Genomic DNA, 26,795 nt, shown 5'->3' on the forward strand with positions numbered 1-26,795 from the left:
CGTCATTGCTGAATAGATCTAATATTTACACATTTGCTTGAGGAAGGAATGATGGGGGTAGTTACATTACTATTACTATTTTCTGTAACATTTATGCCCTTCCATAACATTGGCAGACGTTAAAACTAACAGATAGCACTAAAGCTATTTATTGATTTGCAATCTGTCAACGTTGGGATGTAAAAAATATGGTACAACAAATAGCTTCAAATGATAGAATAGATAGCAAACATTAGAAATTATTGACAATAAAATAAAAGGTTTAGCCTATTAAAATGAATGGCCTATCCAGAAAATAAATAAAGCTATAAAATCTCTTTCACTTTTAATCCTATTTGAATATTGATTAAAGTTACTGTAGTTATTTAGTGAAGAGCAGGAAATGAATCTCTCATTGTGTTTGTTTGATAACAGAGGGGTTAATGTAAGAATGCACAGATCTATAATGAAAACATCCGACTAATTTAGTAAGTGTTTGTGCTCATTTAAGAGAAAATGAGTTGTGTTTAAAATAAAACACGCAGGACGGAGAAAAAAAAGACGAAAAAAATAAGCACTTTTCCGACGGTCCCTTACTGAGAGCTTCTCTCAGCGCGAGCTCTCCCGGCAAAATGCATATTGCGAGGGCAGTGGTCGTGATGCCGGGCAAAACTAGAAATAGACAGCTGTGAAACATAACCAGCTTTGTCTTTTTGTAGGAAACACACTTTAGATGTTTTTAGGGTAAGAGGTTTTTGAGTTCTTGCCGTCTATCACTAATTGTGTCAGGAATATCGAAAACAAAACCCACTAAACCGCACTCATTTCTGGCGCCCCCCTGGATGTACAGCGCCCTTAGCCTTTGCCTATACTGCCTATGCCACGGGCCGGCCCTGGGGCCAGTTGACGTATCTTTGGAGTTTACATGTTCTCCCCGTGCTTGCTTGACTTTCCCCTGGGTACCAGTTTCCTCCCAAAGTCCAAAGACATGCAGTATAGGTGAACTGAATATACCAAATTGGCACAAAGTATAAGTGTTTTGGTGGTGCATTGGGTAGCGCTGTCACATCACAGCAAGAAGGTAGCTGGTTCGAGCCTCGGCTGGGTCAGTTGTCATTTCTGTGGAGTTTGCATGTTCTCCCTGTGTTGGCATAGGTTTCCTCCGGGTGCCCCTGTTTCCCCCACAAGTCCAAAGACATGTGCTATAGGTGAATTTAATAAGCTAAATTGTCTATGGTGTAGGTGTGTGAATGAGTGTTTCCCAGTACTGGATTGCAGCTGGAAGGGCATCCGCTGTGTAAAACATATGCTGGATAAGTTGGTGGTTCATTCTGCTGTGGCAACCCCTAATAATCAAGGAATAGGCTGAGCAAACGAGTTCGGGGGAGCTCTCGAAACCCACTTGAGCTCAAACAGGGGGGGTAGCCCCAGTCTCAAGGATCTCATGAGCTTAGGGCTCTCTTCCAGGATAGCATTTCAAACATGCCTTATTATCAATCATCAGAACTCTAGTGAACTCTTGAAAGTGTTTCCTTTAATGAACATATCTGATATGCTTTGTTATATCGTTCCAATTTCTATTTTATGCTTTAAATGACAACATTTTATTTAGAGTTTAGAGGAAATGCCATCAGTAATTTGCAGAACAAAACAAATGTCACACATTGCTCTAAATTGTTAATCCAGTGGAACTGTTTCTAGTTGTTATTTTTCCATAGTCGAGTATTCATAATGCAATATCGTAAACCTGTTCCTGTCTCTTTGGCCAGGAAAGAGGAAAAGGGGTGACGCAAGTGTCCTGAGTCTAGTAAAAGAGATGATGGAACAGGAGGAGGAAAACCGCAGACAAAGCTACATGCAAATGCAAATCCTTGTGGACATGCTTAAAGAGCAGGTGCAGAGAGAGGTGGAGGAGAGGGAGCGTCTGAGGGAAGAAGCAGCGGAGGCTCGACACCAGCAAGCTGCTTTCATGGAGAGCCTTCTGACCACTGTCAACAGACTCGTAACAGGGGCACACAGCCTGCGTCTCCCTGAGGTTTTTGGTTTCTGCACGTTTTTTTGCGTTGTGGGCTGCTAACGAGCAACTTTCTTTTAAAAACCTGTGATCAGTTTCACTCATCTGAATAAGTAGTTTGCTAATAGCTTTTATAGAATTACTAAATTATACTTAGAAAAATACACAATGGCTTATTGGAACAGACCTCTCTAAGGTGAAAACTGATATTTCCCCTATAATTACTTAAATAATCAATTACCCATTTATTACTGTGTAGTTATTCATTAAACTTGCAACAGTTTGTGTTACGAGACATAAATAGACAGAAAACATTAGCAAAAATTACATATTTCGTCACCTTGGAATTATAAGGTTCTATCTGCGTTCTGAAAGATTTTGAGATATTGAGCTTCAAAGTTTTTGCATTCCATGGCAAACAGTCTGTGTGTAACATTTGTTTTTTAAATAAAAAGTCTTAATGTAAATCCCTTATAAAAAAAAAACATCCCTTAATGTAAATAAGTTGTCATTTAATAAGAATATTCAATTCAATTTCAATTCAGCTTCACATAAATGGTCATAGTAACTGGAACAGTGTAGTTCAGTTTTTAGTGTTTAAGTTCAGTCCAGTTTAGCTCAGTTCAGTGTGATTTAAAATCATTACTGAGAGTTCAAACACTGAAGAGCAAATTCATCGATGCATAGCTCTACCAATCCTGAACCATGCGAGCCAGTGGCGACAGCGGAGAGGGAAAAAAAACTTCACCAATAGGAGAGTGAAGAAAAAAAACCTTGAGAGAACCAGACTCAGTTGGGCACAACCATTTCAATTTCTCCGCTGGCCAAAAGTCTTGTGCAGAGTTTCAGTCACTGTGGTGGAAGCTGGAAGCTGGCCTCAGCAAAGACTCGTCTGTCCCTGGAGCGTCACTGGAATCAGACTCATGTTCTCCACTCCCTATGGCCATCAGTGCAGCAGCAGCTCAGGATACGGCCTGGTCCCGCATATGGAAACCTTGGGATCATCTCATCGCTGGTCTTGGATTCAATCAGTGACTCTGCATAATCTGAGGACCTCGGGATGAGTATCCCCAGGTGGAAATAGAGGATAGAGAGAATAATTAGCGTAGCTGCTGTTCATAGTGTACATAAACAAGATGCAGAAGCCTGTGTGGAACCCGCTAAGTGATGCATTGAGTGTATGCTTTACTAAACAGATAGGTCTTTAATCTAGTTTTGAACTGGGAGAGTGTGTCTGAGCCTCGGACGTTATCAGGAAGGCTATTCCAGAGTGTAGGAGCCATAAAGGAGAAGGCTCAACCTCTTTTACTCGACTCTGCTATTCTAGGTACTACCAGAAGCCCTGAGTTTTGAGATCTTAAAGAGCGAGCTGGATTGTAGCAAGACAGAAGGTTGGTTAGATAAACAGGAGCTAGATTATTTAGAGCTTTATAGGTGAGAAGTAATATTTTAAATTCAATACGAAACTTAACAGGCAGCCAGTGTAAGGAGGATAAAATTGGGGTGATATGATCATATTTTCTAGACCTGGTCAGAACTCTGGCTGCTGCATTTTGTACTAATTGAAGTTTGTTAATAGAGGATGCTGGGCAGCCAGCAAATAGAGCATTACAGTAATCCAGCCTAAAAGTCATAAAAGCATGGACTAGCTTTTCTGCATCTGAGATGGATAGCATACTTCGTAATTTAGCCATATTTCTCATATGAAAGAAGGCAGTTTTTGTGACATGGGATATATGGTTTTCAAAAGTTAGATTGCTGTCTAATATGACACCCAGATCTTTTATAGTAGAGCTAAAGCTAACTTTGTATCCCTCTAATTGTAGATTGAGTTGCGGGATCTGCTGTGTACAAGATTTAGGCCCAATAAGTAATAATTCTGTTTTGTCGGAGTTTAAGAGAAGAAAATTGTTGGTCATCCAGTCTTTAATGTCTTTGATACACTCAGTTAGTTTAGACAGTTGAGACGTCTCGTCAGGTTTAGTTGAAATATATAATTGAGTATCATCTGCATTGCAGTGAAAGCTGATCCCATTTCCCAAGGTCCTAAAACTGATCCTTGAGGCACCCCGTACTTTAATACGTCAATAACTAAATTTTGACAAAAATGTCAGATAGAACCTTGTAATTCTAAGGTGATGATTTGTCTGCCGCTTTTAGTTTTTACTTTTTGGCAATTTCGTGCCTTAGCCAACGTTTCTGGTTATGTCTACATTCGATTCATTTTAATACTAAACAAACAACACACAACATACTCTCATCTCTAAATATTTTGTTTGCATTTACTCACGCTTCACTCGTCACTTTTTTTTCACAAGAAGTTTTTTTTAAAAATGTACCTCAAATTTAGTTTTTTTTGCCTCCTATGGAAGTCAATGGCTGCAGGTTTCCAACATTCTTCAAAAGATCTTGTTTTGTGTTCAACAGAAAAAAAGAAACTCATAAAAATATGGATCGACTTGAGGGTGAGAAAAAAAAATAATATTTTTAATTTTGGGGTCAAATATCCATACAAATGACATTTTCTGTCTGCTTGTGTCGGCACGTAGCTCTCTGCAACTCTCCCATAGTCTCCCACTGAAGCTAAGCAAAGGCTGTGCCTGGTCAGTACCTGGATGGGAGACCACATGTAAAAGCTAAGTTGCTGCTGGAAGGGGTGTTAGTGAGGCCAGCAGTGGGTGCTCAACCTACAGCTTGTGTGGGTCCTAATGCCCCGGTATAGTGAAGGGGACTCTTTATTGCTCAGTGAGCGCTGTTTTTCCAATGAGATGTTAAACACTCTGTGGTCGCTAAAAATCCCAGGATGAAAAAAAAAATGTAAGAGTTTAGCCCAAATTTGCCCACTGGCCTCTGTCCATCATGGCGTCTAACCATCCCCATATCATAATTGGCTTCATCACTCTGTCTCCTTTTTACTAATCAGCTGGTGTGTGGTGCAATATGGCTGCTGTTGCGTCATCCAGGTGGATGCTGCACACCGGGATTGAATGAGGAGAATCCCCCAATGTGTAAAGCACTTTGAGAGTCTAGAAAAGCCTATATAAATGTAGGAATTATTATTGTGTCACTTCAAAGTTCCTGCTGGTTCTGTGAATTCAACCAGGAAAAAACCCCAGTGGAGAAATTTAGTTCTCAGGGATTCCCCTGATGTCTAGTTCCTAAAACTTAATTTCTACAGTTTTACTATTCACTTTGAAATCTCCTTATGTGGCATAAACTGAAGGATATTAATAAAAAATAGTCTCACATAGCCAGATCTAGATAATCTGTAGTCCCATTAATAATTCATAATCAGTGTCATAACAGTGTGATAGTGTATCAGTGAATAGCAGAGTTTGTTCAAATGTTATGGAAATCTAAAGTTGGAAGAATTCTGTTCACTATTCAGTACTAAATACTTCCCGCAGACAATTTCGATATCATTTGTACTAACAGAAGGAACTGATGTCAACTGGCCAGCAATGGCATGGCATTCAACAAAATCAACAATTTGGAGATGACAAGATGGAAGCATGTGATTTGTCCCAATTGGCCTCCTTATATTAAATTCTTAAAGTATGTACTTTTTTGTGTACTGTTTTTTATAATTACGCATTTAGAAGTTAATGGCCAGACACCTCTTTATAAAAGTTAAAATTGTTGCAGATGAAATATAATGTGGAAAACGCGATTTCAATATTTTCAAGTAGGTTCGGTTTTAATTAAAGGGCACCTATGGTAAAAAATCTACTTTTCAAGCTGTTTGGACAGATCTGTGTGTTGGTATAGTGTATAGACCGTCATACTAGGGTGATATGAACACACCCAGTCCTTTTTTTTTCAATTTAACTACAAAAAAAAGGGTCGGCCAATTGGAGCTGTTTGGCCGCTTTCGGTGTGAATGTACGGTTAAAGGTGCAGTACGACAAAACCACCCCCTGCTGGAAATCAGTATAAAACAGCATCTTGTAAAAGGTATAATGAAAAATCTGATGGGTATTTTGATCTGAAACTTTATATACACATTCTAGAGACGCAAAAGACTTATATTAAATCTGAAAAAAGGGGTAACCTAGGTGCCCTTTAACAATCATTCAAACATCGTTACTCTATCCTCTTCACTTAATGGTTGGTCTCACACGTTCGCTATGTTTGTGGTTTGTTTACACTTTTTTTTCAATCTGTTTGTAGTACTAATCGATTTCATGTCAAATACCCAATGCATTGTGGGCAATTTTAGTCTGTTCTGCACTTCAGATTTCTACCATCTGCGTAATTTTGGAAAACTCATTTCAACATACAATGATTTGGGACAGCCTCATTTTATTTTTGAATACCATTTAGGACGGATAGTATTTAAATTGGGACACAGCCATGGAGTGTTGTCATAAATAGATGTGCAAGTTATTCATTTGAAGCAGTACAAACGAGGAGTAATCTTGTAATGCTGCATATCATCGCGGCTGAGAAAAGAACAATGATGCAGACAAACAGAGAGACAGACCAAAACATGAGATGGGTCTGAATTGCAGGAGACTCCTGGGGTAAACGGGAGTGTTGGCAGGTATGCTGGTGTGTTTAATTACAGTTGGAAATAAACTGGAGAGGTGCAGCCCTCGAGGAACTGAGTTTAACACCTGTGATCTACTGTTTCTGGTAGAAATTTGATGTACAGATATATTATTGCCTACATTGCGTATTTAATGTGAATTTGATTATGACTACAAATATGGTAAAATGTGTCTGCAACAACATGAATTTTAAATACATAGTTTAGGCCATCAACTTCTGAATGCATAATTATGTAAACACCTGAGGAGATTTCATGAAATACTCAAATGTTAGATTAACCTAGAAATGATTGAAAAAGCAGGTAACAAAGCAATATAATGGCTTGTTAACGAGGAAGTAGTGTCACAAATGTTGCATACTCTTCTGTTACACACTCAAAATTATGTACTTTTTTTCTTTACAAAAAAAGTACATACTGTAAGGACATTGTATATGTAAGGCAAATTGAGACGCAGCAGCATTATTTTCCTTGTTCAGCTAACCGGGGTCTGTACTTCGTAGCTAGCTTAAATGATCTAAGATGATTTGGCAGATCCTGGATCTGTTCATTTTGATAACTGACATCTGGCTAATTTGGTTCTTCAAACAAGTTTGTGAATCAGAATAAAATGTCTGGATAAACTGATCTGAGATCGCTGCGTGTGTTGTGAAGGACTGATCTATCGATCCTCGAAATCATGATCAGCAATGCAACAATTGGCTGACGGCACAGCAGCGTGATGACATCATCTGATTAATATTCAATTATCCATGTGAGCAAAATGACATCAAATTCGTAGGAAACAGTTTGTTAAATGTTACACGCAATAACTTTACACCTTGTTGTGGGCTGCATGTTTGGCCCTTTCTTGTGTCAAGAGCAATTTATTTAGTTTTACAGTTTTTCCTTACTATAGTACCCATAGTAGTATTATAGTAGCGGCTTTTTTAATTGGTGTAAAGAATAACTGGATGTTTACAAGAGCATTTTGATATTGGTAAAGGTGTCTGCAACTTTTATAAAGCATCAAATCACCGTCATATTAACTGTCTAAACATCTTTATGACTTCATAATTATTGCTTTTAAAAAGTCACATGTTGTGCATTTCTATATCATACTCAAAGTTCATATCAGTAAGTTTTCTCTTTGCACCACCAGGTGGCAGTCTTTGCACTTTCATTTCAGGGGTGCAGATTGCACAAGTTTTATTAATATATAACCTTATTTATTTTATTAATAACTATAACTTTTATATAGTTTTTAAAAAGATAGTATTTTCCCAAGTGTATATAACTAGTACTGTAAGAAAATATCAGAATTCGGTACATACTTTCTGCATTATCTTTGCTTGAACTAAGCCGATCTAATCCTGTTTATATGAATTAAACCTGCTTCCGACCAGGTTCGAGCTAGCAGAACTGTTGCTATGACAACAACAATCAGATCAGTTTTGAAGAACGAAACGATCCTGGATCATGTCAAATCGTCAATAACAAATCCAGCTAACTGAGTAATCCACGTACGAAGAACGGGCCCCTGATCGTAAATCTTGATGAGTCATCTAGCACTACACAGTTTTTTGTCCAATAGGGTTGGCTCTAGAGCGAGAAAGTCCCTCCCTTTTAATGTTGTCTTTTCAAGTCAGTCACTAACAATGGGTCGAAGGTGTGTATTTGGCTGTCCAAACGCGCGCGCTTTATTTTGTTTCCCAACCACAAACTGGTTACGACAGAAGTGGTTGGAGTTTTTGCATTTCGAAGAGGGGGGTGTTTGCTCCAGTTCGCGGCTTTGTGACAGGCATTTCTCTGCTGAATGCTTCACCAATTTGGGTATGGTTAACGCGGGTATAACGTGCCACCTTTTATTAGCAAGCACGGCCGTTCCAACTATATACACTGTTGGCGCCTCTGCTCCTGCACGAGTAAGTATTATTTTCTCTAGACGCTTTACAGTACATTAAAACCTTCCGTCAAGTGTTGCTCTGCGCGTCTGATACATTTGAGTGACGTAGCAGCGTGATGACGCAAGCGAGTCTTTTGAACCGAATCTGTAGAACCGGTTGTTTGAAACGAGCAGCTGAGAGGAAGTGTTTTCTAAACTGTAAAGGAGCACAGGTGACAGAGATGGTGAAAAGGTGCGTTTTGGGTTGCTATCCTTTCAAAACATTATTCCCTTTCCCCAAAAAACCGTGGCTTCGAACCCGCTGGCTTGAGTTCTTGCATTTTGAGGAAGGAGGAATAACAGAAAGCTCGCGTTTGTGTGCGAGGCATTTCGCCAAACAATGCTTCACTAATTTACAGCAGTACGAAATGGGTTTTGCTGACTTTCTGAATGTGATAGACACAGCTATCCCGACTATATACACTGTTGCTCCGCCATCGAGCGTCAAGGTAAGCAGTTAAAACCTGCCAATTTATGTTGCCCAATAACCGCCTATTCATTTTGACGCAAAGTTTCAGTCTGACTCACACAAAGAACGACCAATCACGTTCCTCTTGTGGCTTTAAAGGAACAGGTCATCACCCAAAATGCACGTGCTGTCATTTGTTTACCTACTCTCATATTCTGGTTCTTAATGACCCAACACTAGGGGCTGCAAGATATTGGAAAAATCTGATACTGCAATGTTTTATTTTCTGCAATAAATATTGCGATATGAATATAGTTTCACAAGATGGTTTGTACTTTGCTTTGCTTTCAGAATTGTTTTGACAGCTGGACCAGTAAAAAGACACGAAAATATATAATTAAGTTTTTCCTTAAAGTGAAATAATCTTGTTTTTGCTTTATTTATATTAAATGCATTTTTTGCATGAATCATATAAATTGTGTATAAATACAGTAATTTAATACAATTCTGCAGCTCCTTTTCAGCTGTAATTCAGACTCAACATTGCGTATCTTGTGACTATTGTGGATATGCATATTGGATTTTGATGCTGAAACGATATATTGTGCAGTCCTAACACAATCTTAAGCAGCTTTAGTTATCTTGCACATACCTAAAAAGCTTTTTGAGAAGACGTCTGTTTCACAATAATGTTCAAAAGTGCATTGGTAGCGTACAAATGCTGCAGCGTCATGATGTTCATGGTTTACATTTTTGTATGCCATGGAATAGAGTTCCCTATGAAGAATATTCTCCATTGCTCAATAACTGTATTTTTGTATCTCCAACAGTCAGTGACAAAAGAAGTAGGTTGTCAGTGTGATGCTCCCATCATGAAGAGTGTGGGGGTCCAAGCAGATTATGTGCCAAAAAGGCCAAAACGGCGTAGTAAAGGTAACCCAGTGTTCACTTGTATTGTTTGTTTTTTCAACCGTTTAACTATTTTCTTCCTTTTCATATTAGCAATTCAAGTGAGACCCAGTGCAAGCGTGTCCTGCTCAGATGAGGAATTTCCTGTCAAATCTGAAGCTTCATCCACATTAACACCAATTAAAAGGCCACGTGTGGAGGATTCCTCAGACGGGTCATCATGCTGCTCAGAGGATCCTCCAGATGATACCCAAGTGCCTGATATTATCCCAGAAGAAGATATAAAGTAAGTTTCCGTATACATACCAGGGTCCCCATGCTTCTTAGAAGTATTTAGACATAAGGATTCAAGGCCCGGAAAGTATCTTAAAACAAACAGAGCTCCTTAAAAAGTGCTTGAATTACATTTGAAATGTTATTTGTTTAAGGTGTTGTTTCAACAATAGGTTCTATGCACAGCTAGTGTTTTTCAGCCAAAAATAAACTTCCAGTGAAAGCTTAATGTGAATATTTCCAATTTCATGAGGTCCTTTTTACAACTTTAATGTTGTAGTGTATTTACAGTACGTTCAGATAAATAGACTTAAGCATTCATTGAGTTATTCAAACATAAAACGAGATGAAAGACTGTGTTACCACTAACACTCAGGTTCAGCACGCGAGTGCAGAAACTCCATTGAGTAAAATAAACTGTCATATTTTAAAGATGTGTTGAGGGAAAATGAAACATTTAAAGCAGTACTTCTTGTTTGGTCTGAGACCCACTTTTTATCTCATTCATATATATATATATATATATATATATATATATATATATATATATATATATATATATATATATACATATGCATGCGCACATTACACTGTGAAGAGTATTAAAGAAATCAGACCTTAAACATGGCAATTTTATAATGGAAAGAGTTCACCGGAAGCACTGAGACTGGCTGACTGAAACTGAAAGTCCCTGTGTAAATACCCTATTGTCATGCTACTGTCAAAACAGAAAATGTAGCATAAAAATCTTGTACAAAAGCTATAAAAAATAATGCACATTTTGTAAATATTTCAGAAACTACATTTGAATAGTATCCATTATGAATTCAACATTTATAAAAGGTTTTTGTTTAATATGATCTACATTTTTTTTTTTTGAAAATGACATTTAAAACATCACTGAGACATTTTTATGTAAATAAGTGTAAGTGACATGTTAAGTGCAGTTAGGAATTTCATGATGCTACACATGCTGTCCTTGTTTCAGCTGTTTATGAAAGTGTAGGAACCCTGACATACATGCATATTTTTTTTTAAATATCTATGGTGGTGTTAGATAAATGCTTAACCAGCTATTATCATGTGTTGATACTGAGCACCCACTATTCACGTTTCAGTCAAATCCAGAATATTGCTCAAGACCAGTTCACACAAACAAATGACGCTAGAGACAACTCTCCTTCAGTAATTAGAGGCAATTCAGCCATTTATAATATTTGGTTTTGATGCTGGTTTGTGTTTTTGGTGGGGCTTTAACAATTTTTTTTAAATGTATAGGCTGCGTCGCCTCAGCACTTAGTCAAAATAACTAGAAGGAAATCAGGATTCTTTAGTGCACATAAACCAAACATGAATTGTTTTTTTTAATGATTAAAGACAGAGAAGATACATGATGTATAGCTTAATATTTGATGGTAGAAGTGTAAAATGTCAAATAATGCTGCAACTAAATTTGGGAGTTTTCAATTGGAAGTATTGACTGAATTATTATGCTCATGTAATTTGTAACTATATTATAAGAGGTTTATCTTAACAGACAACATTTCTTAGATCTTACATTTTCACAATTAAAAAAAGACTCTGGCTGTTACCCTGGCCAGCTCTCTCTTGGAAAAGAGGTTTTGAATCTCAGTGAAAGTTCCTGCTTAAATAATGGTAAAAAAAAAAAACCCTAAATTTTGTAATAATAGTAAAGGTAAAATTGGGGGATAAAAAGTTCTCTTAACTATGATGCATGTGTAGACAGGAAGAATAGTTTTCATAATAATTCAGCCTTTTGTGACAACTAACTGTGGTAAGTTAAAACAAAAGCTGCTGTTTTTACATGGTTTATTGAATAAAAAAAACATACAGAAGCTTATAATTAGTCAGTAATACTCTAATATGGTTAACATAAAATCCCTCTCCACCTCCACATGGTTTCGTTCTCTGCCGACTGTAATAAGTCTGATTCAAACTAGGAGAGGGAGAAAGGCAGTTACAGTTGCACCTTGAGAAAACGCCTTATCAGTAAACATTCATCCAGAAGGCCTGACCAGAATGCTCAGTTTCAGTTCACCTCTGTAAAACACAAACACACACTGTGCAAACATACATCACCCACCAACTTGGTCCATTAAATGTCAGACAAACTGAATGAGCAACAAAACAATTGTTCCTAATTTCATTCATTCCCAACTCTAAACCTACAGGCATCTTCCCCTTCACATGACCTCCCTCTTCAGAATAAAAATGAATTGATTTCTGCAGAGAATGCACATCACAAATGCAACATTCTACAAGCAGCTGTGCTTTAGTGTTGCAATAAAAATCAAATGTTCCACAGGGGAATATGTGAGGGTGGAGGACAAAGAATGGCCTGCTGGTTTAGTGTTTGACAGGTAAGAAGAGGCAAAGGGGAATGGTTAAAAACATACAAAACACAAGTACCGTGTACAAAGACACCACAATGCAAAACAAAACTACAAGAGATACCAGCTTCCTGCACCACATTGAGTAGAAATAACTACTTAAAGGGCAGTTCACCCCAAAATAAAAAAGTTCATTTATTGGTAATGGAAACAAGTTATTGATGTTTTAATTTTGGGTGAATGTTTCCTTTTGGAGACCACACATACAATTAAAAAAGCCCTAAATAAATACAAGAGAGAAAGATATCTGTGGCAAGAATCAGCAACACACTGAACTGAGGAAAACAACAAAACAAATCACATATTGAGGGAGCTGAAGCAGCCATCGCTGTATTTATGTACCTTGTCTGCAACTCAACGGTTAAAAACAGACACTGCAAGCTAGACTGTAGCAACTGTATTAATACACCAGCTCAAAACACTGCTGACAAATGTTATTCCTTAACATTTATCAGCACAATTTCCTCACAGCTGATATGCACAAAACTCTGCTGCAGCTCAGCTCACAGACAGTGACCGCGAGTGACCTTGAAGAGTCCATGATCATTCGCATGCATGTTTAAAGGTATTTCTCTTGCTAGAACCACAGTGTGTTATTCATGAAGGCTGAACAGATGAAGAGACCATGTAGTTGTATATCCACTGCAGAACCATGTGATTTTTATGCAGAAAGCAGCGTGATACACAATTATGAATGTGCAAAAAAAACACAAAACTTGTCCAATCATCTCCAGTAAGCTGGTCAAAACGCTCAAATGCTTGCAGGAGTCTTTTACACAAGTCACAGCTCATAATATAGTCAGTCAGCAAGCGCCTCACTTTCTGTGCTTGTGGGAATGAGAGAGGCAAATGCATTCATACTGGAATACCAAGACGGTGTTTCTTTTTCTTAACAGGCTTGAGCCCTGTGATTCTTCGTACATCGTCGTCACCCTCTGAATCCTCCATTTCATCATCTGCAGAGAACAGGATCTGACCGGCACAAGAGGAAATGGGCAAAGAGAGAAAAAAAACTAATAAACAAGCAGCTGACTCTGATGATAGATTGTCCAATAGAGTGGAATACTCTACTCCTTACAAACCTAAATGGGGTACAATGACTGAGCGACTGTAGTTGTTGAAATATTAGTAGCAAAAAACAATTGTTAGGAAAGACTGTGAACTGTTCATCCTGCAAGGTAAACACTATATTTACTGTTTCAAATAGAATCAAATGTACCCAGAATCTATAACTGGAGGCTTGGCAGTGTCTTAAAGACACATCAGTTTGAAAACGTTCAGGCTTCCAAACTTTACCAACATTCCAGAATGAATGTAAAGTAAAAGGGAGGAAGGGATGTACATTATAGGTCATGGGTTGAGGGAGGATTTTGGCTCAAAGTCAAGGGAAAACCTAAAATATGAATGCTGTCGTTCAGATGTTTGACGGGCAGTAAAAGTGTCTTTGCCAAAGCAAATCAGTGTATATAAATCCAGATTTTCCATGTTCAGACTTTGTGCTGATTGTTGGTTTCATTGTTATGTACATTCCATGAATTATTAAAGATTACCATTTATAATTAGTTATCATTTACTGGCTGTTTAAACCTACAAATAATATAATTATAATAAAAACGTTAATGTAAGGTGGTTTGTAAAAGTCGTTGTGACTAAAGAGAGCAGTCTCATAATTTAAAGGAGTGGTCAGAAGAGACGTTTGAATCTTAATATTTTGGTCAGACAAATTGATTGAATCCTTCAGACAGACCGTGTGGATGTTACAAACTGAATAACTCTATTAACAGTGTTGTTAACCCCCATCTCTTACATTGATTGAGGAAGAGTGACTTACTTCTGATTCCGAGTCATCATGTGACAGTGCCCGTCTGTAGCGCACTTTGCTGTTTCCGCGAGGATCGTCTTCTGCTACTCTCTCCTCCAGTTTGGCTTTTGTTCTCCCCTTCTTCATTAGGAAGTTATCTACCACCCAGAACATAAGAGCCTGGGCACACAAAAATGAACAAATGAGTCCAAATATTGACTGAAGCATCGGTCAGATCTCTGAAGCATGCTCGACGCAAGAAACAAACAGCAAGCAAATATAACTTTATAGTAATATAAAGAGGTGCTGTCCATTTCTAATAAATGCTGTATATTGGGACTTTAAAGTTGTTTCTTAAACAGAAAATCAGCATATTAGAATGTTTTCAGAATGATCATATGACACTAAAGACCGCTTACAAAGCTCAGCTTTTCCATCGCAGGAATAATTTACAGTTTAAAATGTATTTACAATAGAAAGAATTTTAAATGATCAAATCTATTGTACAAATATTTCACAGTATTGCATTTTACTTTTCTAATCAAATAAATGCAGTGTAAAATATTGATCTAGCTCAATCTAAACTTTTGAACAGTACATGAAGCATGAAGGGGGACTGTCACTTACGTTCACGAAAAACGGGACGATTAGCATGACGATAGCTAGCTCTAGCTTAGGGTTCTTCAGGGGGTTGAGTGTAGCCAGCTGTCCAACACAAATACACATTACATAGAAATTAAATGACCATCATTTTAACTTTTTTCTTTTTGGTGGGTGTTTTTTATATTAACTACAAGTTATTAAAGCCAGTGGTCATTTTATATTCCCAAAATGCATCAGTAAAAAAATCAGACCACGAACCACAAGCTACAGTCTGTCGACCATTAAACACACTACTGACCTTCTTCCACTGTGGGATGAGGAGAACCAATATGATCATGACCTTCTCAAAGATCATGATAAGGATATACAGGGCACACTGACCCGCCCAGGCAGTGCACTGAACAGGCTCACCTGCACAAAAAACACAGAACATTTTAAACACAAGCAGAGTTTGCTTTAATGTAAAGACATGTTCTTTGCTGTTGAGCTGTTTTTAAAACGACTTTATTAAATTGTATCAGAGTTGTGTTTTACATTTAATACAAAATTACAACAAATTGTTTAGCTCAGTAAGAAAATGATAAATTACCACAAATTATTGTTTTAATCATTTGAAATTTGTTTTATTCAAAAACAAACTCAGGCTGCAATATTATGACAAAAAGGTTGATAATTCTTCTTAATATTGAAATGGAAATGATAAATTAATATACTACATGCACAAATGTTTCTGTGTTTGGAGAAATGACACCCCATAAACAGGTCTGTTCATTACAGTTCGCACAATTTATGCAAAATTTCTAAATGTATAGTGAGAAAATTGATACTATTCATTTTCACTTTAATAATTGTTATGGAGATTTCTTGTCTCCTCATTTTGAATTTGTGAAGCAATAAGTTACATTTTTGCAGCTGAATTATTCACTTATTAAAAGACCTCAATTTCAGACCCTGATATTGACAAAAAAACTGAAAACAACAGCTTTGTGACTGCATTTCTGCATGTGTGGTTTAGTGGTTAGTTGAAACAATAAAACAACGTCCAAACTGGTTGGTTAAATTTGATATCTACCAATAAATAAGCATTGTAGTCTTTCAGCCATTACTTAAGCTCAAAATCATTGCAGTGCTAGAAGTCAATCTAAAGCAGGGGTGGGAAACTGAATTTTCCAAGGGACCACAGCTGACTCTGGGGTAGTTTTAGAGGGCCAGAACATTACAGTTAATTTATTTTCAAAAGAAATGAACATTCTGTGAAACTATTCAATAAACATTCATAAAACTCTAAAGTTTAAAAAAACAACCAATTTTAACAAACAAAAATATTTTAAGACCGGCATCACAATATTAACTTTATATCAATGCCACAAGGTTGTTTGTTTGCTTCACATTAGATCATTTTTATTTATTAATCAATTATTCATTTATTACTTTTTACGTTCAGTGAGAATCCTAGCCTGTATTGAGCTGAATAAGTGCACTGAAGTTAGGTTGAATATGAGGTGTGGTTGGCTGCGTCCGAAATTGCCTACTACTCAGTACGTACTGCATATGAATTTAAATGTACTACACGGCAGTTAGAAAAGTACGTTCTATACAGTATAAATGTAACTCGTTCAGTTGCGTCACTTCTCTCACGGTGCATCACGGGATAGTATAGCATGCCTTGGATGCACACTTCAGAATCTCACCAGAAGTAGTAGGTCACCCGGGTTTTTCCCTCGCATACGGTTTTTCGAATTCTATGAATTCGGACACTATTCAGATCGCATACTGTTTTTAGCGTACTATATAGTATGGAAGTATGCGATTTCAGACGCAGCCTATGGTCATCACTGAGAGAGGATCTGTTTCTGCATTTGTTAAATAATAATAAGTAAAGGTAATTAGACAACCTTTATTACTGTGTTATTCCATACAAAGCGTTCCATTCCATTCCATACGAAGCTACTTGGATGGTTTCTATCACATGACTCGTGGTTCACTTGTGGCATTCTTAAAATGTTTTGATTTTTTCAACTCGTGGCGCCTGAAAAACATGAGCATGTCATATTGCATGTGCATCCCTTTTCATTTTTTCGCGTCTCCATTTGAAATAACGAAACAAAGCGTGCAAAAGACGCTATGTGCAAGTCCACTTATGTTAATTCGCAATATCTGACCTGTGCATTGCAAGGCCCTATTTGCGGTTGAATTTAAATTAAATAAATACTTCCCGCAGGCCAATCAAAGAAGTCCCAAAGGGTCACAAAATGCAGTGTTGGTCAAAACCAAAATACTAGTAATGCGTTACTGTAACAGAATAACTTTTGACTGTGACTAATACTGTAAAGCATTACTTTTTAAATACATTAACTCCATTATCATTGCAGCATGATGTGTTTGTCTGTTACTTAAAAAGTTAATTATTTTTGGCTGCACTCTAGCCTACATCTTCCGGTTTACAGCAGCAATGCATTGTACGATTGATGAATGCCAACCAACCACTGTAAAGAAGACGTGTCGTGTATGAGGTGCCAGACTGGACAAAAGTGAAGCAAAAGTAGAGAGACCAAATGATCGCGAGGTACACCAAGTGTGCGTGCAAGAGAGACCTGGTGCACCAAGTGTGCGCGCAAAGGAGAACGAATGCACACTAGGTAAACTCAGTGTGTGTGAGAGTGTGTGTGTGTGTGTGTGTGTGTGTGTGTATGCGTGTGTGCAATTGACTATTAACGTTACTATTATTAATTACCAGTACAACTATGTTAGTTGTTTCAAATAAATAAGCACATATTTGCACACAACAGCAGATTTTGCACTTGGAGTATACACAGCTTACTTTCCATACCTTGCTGACAATCCTTGTTTAATTTGTTGTTAGTTTGAAATAAGGCTCATAAATGTCATTTTTGAGCAGCTGCTTTATGTTTGTTTTGTTTAGAATGCATCAAATGTATGGTTGTCTCTAATAGCAGTTTCTTGGTGCCGAGTTTCACCAAATTGATTCTGAATGATCATTCAGATTACTCTTATTTATTTCATAAAGGTTTTTATGTTTGTTGTATATTGTCACTAATTTCATACTCAAGCTGTGAAGGTACAGGTTTAATGGTTAAATACAACCTTATAAACCTTTAGCAACTTTAGTTTTTGAATATATCTTAAAGTATATTCAGCTGGTTTATCCCCTTGTGATATTTTTCATTTTTGTGCTGCTGGTCTGACCAATAAATCGTCACCTTAGAATTATAAAGTTCTATCTGCATTCTGAATGATTTTGAGATATTGAGCTTCAAAGTTTTTGCATTCCATATAACAAACAATATGTGTGTAACAGTTCTCTTTCATATATTAACATGACAGGTACTCTAAATGTAAATTATCAAAGTTCTCTTACATTTGCCAATTGGAGCAAATAAACCACGGTTCTGTCTGCATTTACCTTCTCATTCTGAAAAGTCATTTTTCACTTGGAATTATAAGGTTCTATCTGGCAGATCATTAATTGAAGTGTTACTTTTCAAGAAATACAATAAAAAAAATATATAGTTTGGTGTTGTAACAATATGTTGAGGCTTGAAAAAGTAACATTTGTGCTTTCTATAACATTTATTTAATGTTGTAGGATGAATATTTTTACATGATCAAGTTTAACATACAAGCTGTGCTTAATATTTTATCCAGTGCAGATGTAAATTTTATGTAATTAATATGGTCATAATTATTCAACTTTATGCTTTATATGAATTATTGAATTTTATTTATTGAATTATATGCCCCATGAATTAACTCAAGTATTTGCCCTTTAAGGTTATATATTAAATTAAGACTTTAAAAGAAAACAGACTGTGAGCAAATGAGTTAAATAAACACTGAAAAGTGTTTCACTGACTATATATACACACACACAAACAAAAAATATTTCACATTTAATATATAATATATATATATATATATATATATATATATATATATATATATATATATATATATATATATATATATATATATATTTTTTTTTTTTTTTAAATGTCAAATTTAATGTCAAAAAATGCTTCTAAATTTACACACATCTCAATTTTGTGTGGTGTGGCATTATTAAGCCGACTGATTTTGTGTGATTTTGTCTTTCTGGTGTTTCCCCGCTGTCAATGGAGCAGTCCGGCAAATGACAAAGAAAGCTGGTCCTGATTGGTCCTCGTGCGTACATTAAAAATGCTGATTGGCTCACAGAAAGAACCTTATATAGCTAAGCTAGAGTTCAACTTTCTAGATAAATTGTTTTTGTTTTTTAAATAATAAAGCTTAAAATATAAACAACTTATTCAAAAAAACAAAAAAACAATGTAAATAAGTTATCATTTAATAAGAATGTCAATAACTCAATTTTGACAAAAATGTGAGATAGAACCTTATAATTCTAAGGTGACGAAATGTATTTATTTTTTGCCCTGTCAGTGTAACCCCGCTGGTCCTGCACTATCCAACCAGCTCCGAGCTGGTATCAAACTGGCGACCGTGTTAGAGTCGGTTGCTCTAACAAGGAGGCTAAAGACCATGGCCTCTACCGGCTGTCGCTAAAGCACCTTTAGATGTCAGAGGAGTGAGGTTTACTAGCTTCACTAGCTGGCCTCCGTTACATCAGCAACTTATGGCTATTTCATGGCAAAATGGATATACATAAAATATTACATGATAAAAACTAATTTGTATTACAATAACAAGTTACCTAAACAAATATATAGGACAGAAACAAATAAAATTCACACGAAAATATATTCAAAGTTAAATAAGATTTTCAGATACATTTGATCAATAATTTAAGATTCTTCATGGTGGTACCTTTTTAAAAATGTCCATCAAAGTACTCTCCTTAGAATTTCCAATTCGACATCTAGTATAGACAGTTTGATCATGCCTGGTCTCAAAATTATAATTTGCTAAGTGACTTCAATTAATTTGTGTTTAAAAATGACTTGTGGACTTGAAGTCTGTCTTGTGTTTTAGTTGTGAGAATGTAAATTATTTAAAACTGTGAAGCTGATCAACAGTGTATTCTCCATGCAGCACTTAAGTGACATTACTAATGGCAGCATTAAAACGGTTCTTTGGAAAAGTAACTCAAATGACTTTTAACAGCAATGCATTCTTTTTTGGTGTAAGTAATTGATAAAGTGATTGAGTTACTTTTTGAATGTAATGTCTATAACTAGTTGCTATTTTTTAGTAAATAGCAAACACTGGTAAAATGCCCAGGTCTGCCCGAAAGGAAAGCAAATTCCCTTATATGATAGAAAAGTGCTTTGCAAGACTGATTGTTTGGTTTAATACAGCCATTTTAATCTATAAAGAACAAGATTTCCATCACAGTTTAAGCTAATTTCATTCAGTGAACAAAAACCAAACAATGATTAGCAAGTAAAAGGCTGTTTTAGTTTAAACACCCTTTTTTTGTGTTGTTTACACAAGGGGTGTAAGGCTCATACCATACTCTCCAAAACGCAATGAATCCCACTGTCTCCATTCCACCACAACGCTAATAGCCTTCACACCACCATAGATCACCAGCATGCCCAGCGTTGCATCCAACAGGAAGTTGATCAGGTATCTAAGAAAAACCACAGTCGTAGTTGGTACCCGAGCACAGCCCAACACAAATATGCAAAAAAAAACACAAAGACAAAAGACAGGGAAGTACAGCGATGTGTGTGGGGGGGAAACACAGAAAGGAGGACGCGCATACAGACTCACAGTGAACATGGGTCCTCCTTTGTGAGGTCAGACAGGTAGACATTGGCAAAGTGAATGAACAGCATCCCTATGGCCTGTTTGGAGGTGTCCAGAAACCTGAGAGAGGTGAAGGGGAACGGTGAGAGGGAGGAGACCTGGTTAGAGCTCACCGAGGGGAACGGGGCGACAGAGGGCCGCTAGACTGATCTCAGGTCAGTGGAGTGCAGCATTGACCGTGCATGTGTTGTTGTTTTTTTTATTTAATTATCTAGTGCTTGCTAATGACAAAATGGCGATTTACCAGATTTTCCAGGGTCTCCGTTCATGCTTGGGCTCCCTAAAGCGTTTCACTGTGGAGAGGAAAGAGAAGCAGAAGAAAGAAAGTGATCAATAATGTTTGCCACATGGGAGCAGTGCTGATGCTAAAATCTCTTTCCTGGATCTGTCTGATGCAGAGCTTGGAAAAACACAGAGGTCAATGAGTTCTATATAATGGTAACATTGCGAAACGGGAAGAAACAAATGAGGAACTGCTAAAGCTTTCTGCGTTCATAAAATGTTTAAATGAATTAGAACTTTTATTTATTTTAACCAATAACTACCTGCTCTACCAAATAGTTGACCATACATTGACTGTTTAAAAGAAAGACTGTTTTAAATAATAGTTTACACACAGCATTGTTGGTTTACAAAATAATCAAACAAACAAAATCCAGTTGCACTGCCCCACTTCATTTTGGTTTTACTGACAACAAAAAAAAAAAGAAAAAAAAAAGAAAACATGTTAAATGAGAATCTGAAATATTTTATGGCAAACTTAAAAAACTAAAGATGATTTACTATTCAAATTTTTTTTTTGGTTATGTTTTTAAATAAATTGGTTTTACACTTCATATTTTCGGATTTTTCAAAGTATATGTATTAATTCCAGGACTTTCACTGTAAACTGACAAATCAACCATTTGGTAGAGGTTGATATTTTAGAAATTTTGGGATGTGTTAATGCATTGAGTGTGTTTACTAAGGATATAAGGAGTTAAGAAATGCAATCTAAAACACTTTTTTTTTGGTTGGCCAGTTAAAGGGTTAAGCACTAAATTAGCATACTTAAAAAAATGATACTGAACATTCTGCTTGATCAATTAAACATTTCAACTCAACTAAGATTAATGAACGATTATTTTATTTGTTTACTTTACTTTTTTGCCCTCATAATTCACTGACAGGTTTTGTACAGTAAATAGGCTTGTGTGTTACAAGTTAGAGATTTCTGAATGAAGGGTGGATTACTTGATCTTAATATATATATATATATATATATATATATATATATATATATATATATATATATATATATATATATATATTTTAAAGGAAACACACACTATCTACTTTTTATGATTATTTACTGAACGTCAATGATGAAAAACTGAAATTAAAACACTCATTGCCTAAAACCAACAGTCACTTTTTTCTTATAAAAAAAGTAAAAACAAATAACTTGCACTTTTGGAAACAAAATCAATTATAATTTTTAATGTTTTCAAAACTAGACAATAAGCAGCATCTCTTCTAAATAAAATGACTATTGTATATCCTGTACATATTTTAACTGAGAATTTCCAGACACTTCTGTAAACAAAAATTTTCATGTAAAAATAAAATTTTATTGTAAAAGAAAATATGCCGCCTCAAGGCATCTCTGCCGCAGCTTCTGATTATTGTTAATGTAATGCAAACATGTGACATGTAGTTACATTTTGAGAGGTGCGCAGGTATGCAACCACACAAAGCCTGTGCCAGTCTATACCCATGCATTCGTTGCAGAAGTATAAATTAGCCTTAATGGAGCATAGTCACGTGACTCCACATGTGGTAAAGAAAGTAATTTAAAAAATTGAGCTGGAAAAATTAGATCGTTAAGTTAACGATAAGTTCTGAATGTCAGTTTTCATTACTTTGCAATTAATCGCCCAACGCTAAATAGAATATATACAAAAAATACTTTGTAAAAGTATTACATGTCTAATAAAAAGTGCAGCAAAGGTGCACATACTATGCTTACGGCTGAAAGCAATCCTTACGATTTTTTGACTGGCAGTATAAGATCTTTATATACATTTTAGGAACCCATGCTCATCATAAAAATAGATGTACTGAATTTATGAACTCCATTAAAAATACATTTACCTTTTACTAATAAAAACTATAATGCAGATATAAATAAATGCATTAGTTTGCTTTTGAAGACGAGGTGAGAACTGCTGCAGTTTGAGCTGTGGAAAGCACTAGTGCAGCCACTGTAGTTGCCAAACGTGACCCAATGGTTAACAAAAATAAAGGACAGCCTGTTTCACACAATGGCTGTTTGTTTGTGTACAGCTATTAACTACGTGTCCCCTGAACACTCTTTACAATTACTCCTGGCATAACCACTGAGAGCAGATGATGCTGACAATTTTACACATCTCATTAATTCCTCTAGCTTATCATGCAGTTTTTTACACATTTTTATCAAGTCTTTTTACACCTCAAAAATGATAAAAAATAGCTCAGAATGTCCTGTCAAAAAATAAGTTATTTAGTTGCTGGAATAAAGTTAGTTTAGAAAAGCCCTCATTATAGTATTACATGGTAATTATTAACCTTGAACGTGGTCTGAAACAGCTAGACAAATAATATTTCGACATTTTACCAATACCTTTAATCTAAAAGTGTAATTGTTGTAGTGGTGGCTTGGACTCTTAATGCTTTTATTAAACTGAGTACATTTGAAGAGAGTGTGCAAGACAAATTAGTCTTTTGACCACTTAATGTGTGACATTTATTTATTTGTTTGTTTGTTTTTAAATTAAAAGAATCCTAGTTTAATTTTGTTGCAGTTTTATTTTCAAGTTCACTTGTTAAATATAAAATAATTATTTAAAAAATATTTACTTTTTTAAATATTTTGCCATATCCCTCAGCCCTAGTTACAGGTATCTATAGATCTTTGCACATAAGTAAGACATGCTGCAAGCACATACAAATAGAAACGTGTGAGTCAATGAACTGCACAACTTACGAACCCATGGCAAAAGCCACAGACTGCCCAATATGGGGTTGTCATGAAATGCACTCACACACAGTCTTTAATTGTCAGCACTGCACTGAATGACTCACGGACATGCATTGACCTGTCTGCCTCAAGAACAAAACCTTCAATGACTCAAACTGAGCTCATTTTTAAGGTCTCAATGAAAAAGAAATTATGACAGATTATTTTTTGTATGCAGGCATGTGCTTTGGCTGTTAACATTTTCAAATTTCTACACAGGTTCTATATAGAAAAGGCACAAGGCTGTTCTCACGTATACAAAACACTAAAAAGTTCATAACAATATGAAGATTGTAGGTATTAATATGTAACATTATTGGGTGACTAAAGAACAAAGATGTAACCCATGGAAAGAGGCCATAGCTGGTAAATGGAAAGTACTAAAGTACAGATACTATTTACAAGGCTTCTGCGTATATTTACGTTCTCCAAAGTTTTATCAAGTCACATTTAAGATTATACAGAAATTAAACATTTTAGACATATACAGAGCCAAACGCTAAGGATGTTTGTTTGTAATGGCCCAGTTAGATCAATGGAATTTTTGCTTGCAACAAAAAGTACCTATTTCTCAGTCACATATTGTCAATTTTTCAACATATTGTATATACATGTATATTTTAACCAAATGCATGTCTGTTATAAAACCTTAATTTTTATGCTTATTTATAAATATTATGTCCACTCCCCCTAACTTCTGTAGATAGTTTTTTGTATAAATGGACGATCATGTAAAGGGATATATTGGCTTGTTATTATCATGAGGAATTGTTTAATTGTTTTATGGTTTTCTTTTCCTGATTAGGGTATTTAATTTAAATTAATTTAAAAACATCTAATAGTTGTTGTGATTGTATCGCTTTGCAAACCAGTTTTATTTATATGGATTGTTGGTGATTGGGTAGCTGTATTTGGATAGAGCAAAATTAAGACCCGTTTAAAATTATTTAAAACCTACAACACAATATTTCAGTGAATTTATTTTTAAAGACCTAAAATTTTGTTCTTTAAATTTTAGACTTTAAGACCCCGCAGAACTCCTGATTTTGTCATTTAGCAGATACTTTTGTCCAAAGTGACTTAAGGGAGGGGGCATGCAGCAATTTAACAAGCAGAGGCAATACACACAAGTGCTAATTATACAAATGCAGAAAATTACATGCTAGAGTAAAGAGGGGGAGTGTTTTTTAAGACTGATCAGTGTTTCTACAAGTTGTTTGTCAAGCCCAATCACCTGTGTGAAGCACACTTAGGCAATGCAGTTTTTGATTTTTTTAAAGATATGGAGTGATTAGAAAGTGCAAATGTGCAAAACTGGTGAAAGAGTTGAATAGATGAGAGTAGTTTCAGAGATGAAAGTGTGTTCTACACTGTAAAAACATTTACTCAATTGTAAGGCAACTTGCTGCAGAGCTTCGAGTTGACTTGACTTTTAACCCAAGTACTGCTATTGACTCGAATTAAGCTGAGTAAACAAAAAAAAAATAATTCTGAAGCTGCTTGCCTTAAAATTGTCATCTTTTTTTCTTTTTACAGTGTACAGGTGGCTTAAGCCCACTCACCTGTTTGAGGTGCCTTCAGAATTGACTATTGCTATTGTTTTGACAAGGTCACAAAACAATACGCTGAGGTTCAAAGTAAAAACTACATCAATATTTAAAAAACATAATTCAAGCTCAACCATGTTTGCATAACACAAGTGCTAATGAGGTCCATAAAAAACAATGAGCTTTTGAGGAACTAATGATGAGCTTTGGGTTAACATATGGCAGAACTAAAAACTAAAAAATGAATCAGTTGTTCACCATATAAAGGGATCATGTCTCCTTAGAAGACTTGGATTAAGCTGCCCAATCTGTATGTTCTTAATCTATTCATCAAAGTTCTGGGGCTAAACGCTTGTGAGGTTTTATATAATGAGGAAGAAGAGTAAATGAAGACAATTTTTTTAATTTTAATTTTTTTTGTGTGGGAACCATCACACTGATTATTGTGAAACTGTACAATCACATACAGTAAATAAATGTACACCAAAAATGTGAACATCTTGGGAGACGAGGGTTTGGGAAAATTATTATACACTTACTCTAAAAATAAACAAATCCACATGCATTCAGGGAACATTTTTATTTCATACTGAATTAAAAGAAAGCAGATACCCCATACTTACACATAAGGGTGCTGAAGGCCACCACTCCCAGCAGGCCCTGCAGGAAGATGCCGAAGGAGCCCATGAAGTCCCCGTTGGAGCAGCCCTGGGCCTGGAGCTCAATGGGCGAGGAGTTAGAGGATGCAGACGGCAGCTGACCCCGGGACAGCATACTGACCCCGACACCCGCCATTGCGCAAAACCGACTAAATCGTTTCAGCAAGCCTCACAATATCAGTTGATGAACGGTAAGTTACGATGACACAGCGAACGCGCATAATGAAGGCTTTTACGAGCCTCCAGTCGCGATTACTCAAGCAAAGATGTATCGCGTTTCATAATGCAGCGTCCAGTTGTGAGCTACCTAATGTCTGTCAGCAGGTTGTGCTGTATAAACATCCTCTTCAGCATCGAGTAAACATGCTTGAAGCTGAGGTGTGCTGCGGTTGTTGACGGCTACAGCTGGTAAACGCAATACTACAACACACGCGCTGTCATGGAGACATTTAACGTTATCAGTTAACGTAGATTATCATACAGCGCGTGCGATTAGCTGCTGAAGCAAAACAATTGATAAAAGCGGTTAAAAGCCTACGGTTTGGAACATTGCGTGTTAAACTTACTTCCCGTAACAACTCGGTTAGATAAGCAAATAATAAGTTGCCGGTAGGGTAGTTCTGTTGATTTAACGTTGTATTACCGAGAGTCCGGTTAGTTAGGCGGTCCTGCTAGCCAACCAGCTGAGGTAAATCCCGCCACCGCTGCTTTCAGGACTTGAGTTGTTTGTGAGTCTGCTCGCATTCAGGAGGTTTTACGTCCAAACTTGTTACAAACGCGTGTAGAGACGAGATGTTTTATCTCTAAACGCAGAACACTTCCTTTCCATACTGTATTCAGGTGCAACTCATTTTACGCGACAGTCTACTGCGTCATTATCACGGTGACATGTTTGCCTAAAGCATGAT

At 36.3% G+C, this 26,795-nt stretch overlaps 2 protein-coding genes and 1 long non-coding RNA gene across 9 annotated transcripts in view; 1 reads left to right on the plus strand and 2 right to left on the minus strand.

The window, feature by feature from the left end:
• Positions 1 to 5,553, minus strand: part of LOC147834795 (uncharacterized) — a 7,941-nt gene extending 2,388 nt beyond the window's left edge. The window contains exons 1-2 of the long non-coding RNA XR_015502594.1: positions 2,988 to 5,553; positions 172 to 2,913 (exon numbers count right to left, since the gene is read on the minus strand). This is a non-coding gene — a long non-coding RNA (uncharacterized LOC147834795). The remainder of the gene's footprint in view (positions 1 to 171; positions 2,914 to 2,987) is intronic.
• The window catches only part of LOC563780 (uncharacterized), a 26,674-nt gene extending 12,647 nt beyond the window's left edge, over positions 1 to 14,027 (plus strand). For 2 of the 7 annotated variants that reach the window (XM_087273669.1, XM_087273672.1), the window contains exons 2-4: positions 9,706 to 9,808; positions 9,878 to 10,070; positions 13,365 to 14,027. In XM_087273669.1, the coding sequence (XP_087129795.1) occupies positions 9,706 to 9,808; positions 9,878 to 10,070; positions 13,365 to 13,407 (339 nt within the window). In that variant the 3' untranslated portion in view covers positions 13,408 to 14,027. Of the gene's footprint in view, positions 1 to 1,748; positions 4,459 to 8,168; positions 8,447 to 8,582; positions 8,916 to 9,705; positions 9,809 to 9,877; positions 10,071 to 13,364 lie in introns of those variants that run through there. The other 5 variants (XM_087273666.1, XM_087273670.1, XM_087273668.1 and 2 more) reach the window with 5 other exon arrangements.
• On the minus strand, positions 12,603 to 26,252 carry stimate (STIM activating enhance). Its single transcript, NM_200467.1, is given in 8 exon segments — positions 12,603 to 13,440; positions 14,300 to 14,449; positions 14,897 to 14,974; positions 15,171 to 15,283; positions 20,341 to 20,462; positions 20,606 to 20,701; positions 20,886 to 20,934; positions 25,852 to 26,252. Coding segments are annotated over 8 exon segments (897 nt in total). The 5' UTR covers positions 26,024 to 26,252; the 3' UTR covers positions 12,603 to 13,323.
• Positions 26,253 to 26,795: the final 543 nt, after the last annotated feature.

This window comes from Danio rerio, chromosome 11 (genome assembly GCF_052040795.2).
Source record: "Danio rerio strain M-AB ecotype USA chromosome 11, GRCz13ab, whole genome shotgun sequence".
Taxonomy (NCBI): domain Eukaryota; kingdom Metazoa; phylum Chordata; class Actinopteri; order Cypriniformes; family Danionidae; genus Danio; species Danio rerio.